This window comes from Pistacia vera, unplaced genomic scaffold, assembly GCF_008641045.1.
Source record: "Pistacia vera cultivar Batoury unplaced genomic scaffold, PisVer_v2 Contig212, whole genome shotgun sequence".
In the NCBI taxonomy this organism is placed as follows: Eukaryota; Viridiplantae; Streptophyta; class Magnoliopsida; order Sapindales; family Anacardiaceae; genus Pistacia; species Pistacia vera.
In genome coordinates, this window is record NW_022196016.1 from 894,982 (window position 1) to 900,708 (window position 5,727).

At 35.5% G+C, this 5,727-nt stretch overlaps 1 protein-coding gene across 1 annotated transcript; it reads left to right on the forward strand.

Moving 5' to 3' along the window:
- Positions 1–2,789: 2,789 nt before the first annotated feature.
- LOC116129435 (protein ELF4-LIKE 1-like) lies at positions 2,790–3,660 on the forward strand. The gene has a single exon (XM_031415170.1). It carries the CDS (start codon positions 2,972–2,974, stop codon positions 3,386–3,388), a length of 417 nt encoding a protein of 138 aa, XP_031271030.1. The 5' UTR covers positions 2,790–2,971; the 3' UTR covers positions 3,389–3,660.
- The last annotated feature ends 2,067 nt before the right edge of the window (positions 3,661–5,727 follow it).

Here is a 5,727-nt window from a genome sequence, read left to right on the forward strand (position 1 = left end):
TTCTAGATTCAGACAGTGATTCTGAATGACGACGGTGTAGTCAGATGGGAGTAGAACTAGCGACAGGTTTTTGTTTTTCAGAAACCATTAACAATGAAGAAGAAGTCATAGGTGTTGTAGTGTCAAGGAGGGCAGGTTTCAAATGTTGATATTTAAGCAGAAATTTGTGTACTTGGTATAGGTAGGTGAAATGTCAGAGCTAGAAGATGATCTTGTAGTGGCTCACAGCTGATGTTTTATCTCTGTTGTGCATCCATTAATCTGAAGAAAAATGTGTATCTAACTTATGTCACATTAGCAATGACATGATCCATGTTAGGATTGTACATCTGTAAGTTAATGTTACAAACTCACCACTTAAAGTGACTTCTCTTTTCAAACTTTGCTTTCACTTTATTCTTCCTAGCAAAGAGAATGCCAGATCTGAAGGCTTCGTTTGGTTCTAGTTTTCCCGAAAGAGTTAAGTTTGTTTCACCTATTTTCCAAAATATAATTATAAATTTTTCAATTTCCTTAAACCTCCTAAATTTGTTAATTTAATTAAACAACCCTTAATTTTTTTTTAAAAAGTTACAAAAACACCCCAGTAACCCAAATTTACAAGATTTTGGCCACCACTGTTGGAAGCTGGCCGGAATCCGGTGTAATGGCGCACTACCAGTTGAATCTGGTCGATAGTGTGCCGATCTAGCCTTTTCTGATCAAATCCACGTTGAAACTGGTCGGAAAAGGTCAGATCTACGGCCAAAGATCTGGTGACGGAACGGTCAGATATACGGCCAAAGATCTGGCCATTGACGGAACGGTCAGATCTTTGGCCGTAGACAGTCGTCAACGACGACCAAGATATGGTCGTCGTTGACGACCAAATGCGGCTAGATCTGTCTGTCAATGGCCAGATCTAGCAGCAGATCTGACATTTTTCGTCCAGATCCACAGTGAATCTGATCGAAAAAAACCATATCGGCGTATAACGGGCAAGATCAAGCTGGTCATATGGCCGATAAGACAACTCCGGCCACCCTCTGACGGTGGTGGTCGGCTATCCGTATTTTTGAGTGGATTGAGAGTGTTTTTGTTAACTTTGAATATTTTATTATAGAGATATTTAATAAATAAATAAATATAGGGGTATTTATGTTAATTTTTAAAATTCTACATTGTAATACTCACCCAATTTAACTTTTTTTTAAAGATTATTTTAAAAATTACTCAATAATGAACCAAACGGAGCCTAAATTTTCTTATCTGTTTAAGGTTTCATGTTATCAAGGGGAGTAATGTTATATTTACAACTAAACAGAAAACAAAGAACAAAATAGTTATTTTATATAAATTTTATGTAATTTTTATCTGATTGTATTACTCAATAAAATATTATCGTATCGAGAATAAGGAATAAATCAGAACTTGTCAGTCGTTACTCATTACCATTGTTTGGTGGCCTAAAATCAAAGCAACAAAAGGGAAATTTATGTGGATAATTTGTGGGGTGTTTTCCTAGAACTTGTAAATTCCCAAACTTGTCTACCTTTCTATAAGTTTTTAAAATGGTTATTAAGTTTAATTAAAATTTGTCAAAAATTATGCATATACGAAACAAATGGGCGAAAATTCACATGTTATTTCTTTAATAGGAAGAGAAAAGGACCATTAGAGCTATAGAAGATGTAATGGTTTAATAGGTTATATTGTCGTTCGACATTTTTTTATAATTTTCATGAGACAAAAATAATAGGAGAGCACTCATTTTAAGGTGCACTTGTTACTTAGATGTTTTTAGTAGTTATTCGCTCCTCACTTGACTTCATTGTTTTAAAATGCAGATCGAAAGGTAACTCGTTTTACTGTCCGGGTCAACCGGTTGTGATTTTCTTTTTTAAAAATTATATATTAATCCCTTAAATTTTAATATATTACAAAAAATTCCCTAAAAAAGTTTAATTAGTCCTTAAAATTTTTATTTATTTCAAAAATACCCCCAAAAATTACCAATTAATCCCTAAACTTTTGACATATCTTCAAAACACTCCTATAAAATTACAAATTAACCCTTACAATTTTGAAATATTATAAAACCCCCCTAAGACTTGAATTGGACCGGAGAAGCCATCGGGTCCCTGTTAGACCGACTGGTCTAATTCGATTTTTAAAACAGAGCTTGACTATCTAGCGTTTACCATGGGTACGATAACTGGTACACTAGAGATGCACCCTTTCTGATCCTCTCGTACTAAGAAAAAATTCTCTAAATACCTAAATACCTATATTAGATATGGATTGAACAGTTTCACAACGTTCTAAACCCAACTCACATACCACTTTAAGAGTAATGCTACAGCCACCGAAGGTTACGTACTGAATCTGTGCACCGAATGACGTAACAAAATCTTAACCGTTGATTAATTATCAGTTAATATTAATCAACGGTCAAAATTTTGCTACGTTATTCGATGCGCAACTTTCGGTGGCTCTATCATTTTGGTCACTTTAATGGGTTATTATCATCTACATTTTTAGAAGATTTTTACCCATTGCTAGGTAACGGTTATTTTTATTTAAAAAAGGATATATAATCCTTTATACGTTCAAAAAACACTGATGTCAAAATAAATTGTGGCCGTAGGATGAAAGCAAGGTTGTCCTTGTAGCTTCAACCAGCTCAAACTCTGACCTGGCAGTGATGCCAAATTGCCAATCCGATAATTGGCATCCCCCTCACGCGCCTCATTAAGATATTTAATTTTTTAATAATTTCTCTCAACCAATAGCCGCCCATCTTTTTAGATCCAAAATATCGCACCACAAAAAGCGCTACATTTATATTACAAATCCTCCACGTCACACCCCACTTTCAAACCAACTAAATAAAAATCCAACAACAGCGCTCCACGTCACCAAGTCGGTTCTCCAGGTAGATATAAACATAGACTCAATAACGGCGGAAGAGCCATCGTCATTGGCGGAGTCTATGATGGACGATACGACCTCAACAGAACACAAGACTCACACTAAAAGGCGTTTTAAATTCAACAAAAACAAAGCGAAAAGCGAGAACGAAGGAGGAGGTGAAGAAGGTGACGATGATACTCTTGGAGAACAAGCGGAGGTTGACGTGGAAGCCTGGGGTACGCTGAGCAAAAGTTTCAGGCGTGTACAGACCTTACTGGATAAGAACCGCGAACTGATTCAACAAGCCAACGAGAATCACCAATCGAAGATTCCGGATGATATCGCCAAGAACGTCGGCTTAATTCGTGAGATTAATGGCAATATCTTGAAGGTCATCTCGATTTACTCGGACTTGTCTACCGATTTCTCGAACATCGTGAATCAACGGAAGAGGATGAAGAACAACGAAGGACACACGGAGAGCTTGGAGAGTTGAAGTAAAATTTCGATTACCTTTATTGTGTTTGTCAATAAATAAAGTCTCTTTATGTCGCTATTGTGTTTGGCTGAGTCTAGGTGTTTGCTTGAATGAGTCAGTGAGTTTTTGATTTGTCTGTGTGGTGGTTGAAGTTTAGTGCTTTAATTTAAGCGTCGGAATAATTTAGAACTAGTGTTTGTTGTTTCAACTGCTTACTTGTTACTGTGGTGAATGGTGGGATATTTGAGATGATAAATGTGGTGTTTGAACTTTGATAACGTTTTCTTGTTTTATAAGGAATGTGGCTGCAGAGTGACTGCTTATTATCTACATTATCCGCCTGCCCGTAGACGTTTATAAGGTATTTATGCTTTGTTTTTGCTTCTTAACTTCAATTTTGTCAAAGGTAGGAAATGGATTTTTTTTTTTTTTTTTTAAATTAAATTTTAAAGTTTTGAGTTTATGCTTCGTCATGGATTAGGGTGCGGCTTATATTTTTTCCACTATAGTTTATAGTGTGTAGGCTAATATTGAATACCATAGGGTATTTTCATTTGTTGCACCAATTGCAGGTGATAGACGCAAAAAAGTCTAATGCTTTTTTGTTTTATTTTTTATTTTTGTAGGAGTTCAATTTAGAAGATAATATAATACATGATTTTTTGGTGTATATGAAATTCTACATTTTGGAAGGTACTTAATGCAGAGTAAGGCAAGATTTTTTTTTTTTTTTCCCCCCTCTTTAAACCACACTTCATGCCATGCACAAATATAAATAGAAGTGAATTTTTCATAAGGCTGGTGTTTGGCATATTGATATTTAGACCCCTTGCTCTGACCATGCAAACAAGAGATGTTATTTACTTCATTCATTTTTTCAATTTTCTTTTCTAAATTTCTTTGGAATCAGGGAATTAAGGATGATAAGGTATTCTTATTTATGTAATTATGGAATTTCACTTCTGGATTGCAGTTCTCTATTTTAAAAATTGTATGCTGCATATTGTGATGTAGTGTTTTGAATCGGATATACTTACCCATGTGGCTCTGGTTGTTTGTTCCTGTTAACTTCCCTTCCGTTATTCTTGTGGATTATTTTTGAGTAATCTGTGAGTTTATTGGGTTCGGGGACTCTTCATTTTTTCGATCAATCAAATAGGTAATTTTTCATTCAAACATCAATCTGGTGTTTTGGAGGAATGGCTGCTGTGGTGAGTAGATTTGGCTGGTGGAGTATGTGAAGAGTGTAACAGCAACCGGTAGTGTGGACTGACAAAACTAGAAGTGTGGTAAAATGGGTTGTTCATAGTTGCAGCATTGGGATCTATAGCTATTATATTAGCTAGGGGTCATATGATGTGGTCCGTTGTGTAGAGGTTGGTTTCATGTAGATCTAAGGAACTTAAAAATTGAAATTAGATGGTGAAAAAATTGATTCAACTTCCCAAGGGTGGTGATACTTGTGGAAGTTTAAAACAGTGGTTTTTAACAGGGCCAGGAATATTCTGTGGTTATTAATTGGTAAGGCTGGTGAAGGTGGTTCAGTAGGGTTGTACACATGGAACATAATGCAGCATTCCTGTCTGAAAGGTCTGCGAAGAGTTAGTACTAGGCAGGTTTTAGGTCTAGAAGACAATGTTGTTGAGGGTGTTTTAATACAAAACCTGTTTCTAGAGTTTTTGTATTTCCAAAGTTATTTACTTGGGAAGTGTAAGATTGTATATAGAAGATGCATCAGGATTTTGATATATCTTGCCTTGCTTCTTACCATTGAATATTATGTAAATATCAGTTATTATTTCATCTATGTATAAAATCCGCAGTGGGTCCCTTTGAGGGTATGAGGATGTTTGAACTCTTGGCAGTTTAATTCATTAGCTTTTTATACTTTGGTTGTTAAATGCCCACCCAACCTGAACCCGTTAAAGCACAGAAACGAGAACTGAAGTGTGAAAACCAGGAGATAAAGATCTGAGGGTTATATTGCAATGGCAGACTTCGGCCAGGAATGCAAAAAGACCATTACCTTTTGCTTTTATTTTTTCTTTCTTCTTCTCTTTTATGCTCTCTGTTAAAAGTAGATTCTATTGGAATTTTCATGTGTTAACTTTAGGGATTTATGGAATATTTGTCCGACACTTCTATGATCTTTTGTGCAAGCTCCACAGCTTAATTTCCATTACCTGGAATGTTTTTGGGTGTTGAAAATCCATTTTATTCATTGTTGGGGTGTAGTTGAAGAACATGATTCTCTTTTTGTTCTATTATTTATTCTGTTTGAACTAACAACTGATTCTGTCATTTACTAGAATGCCATATTTTAGGATTTATTCAGTGATGACCCAACTGCCTTTTGT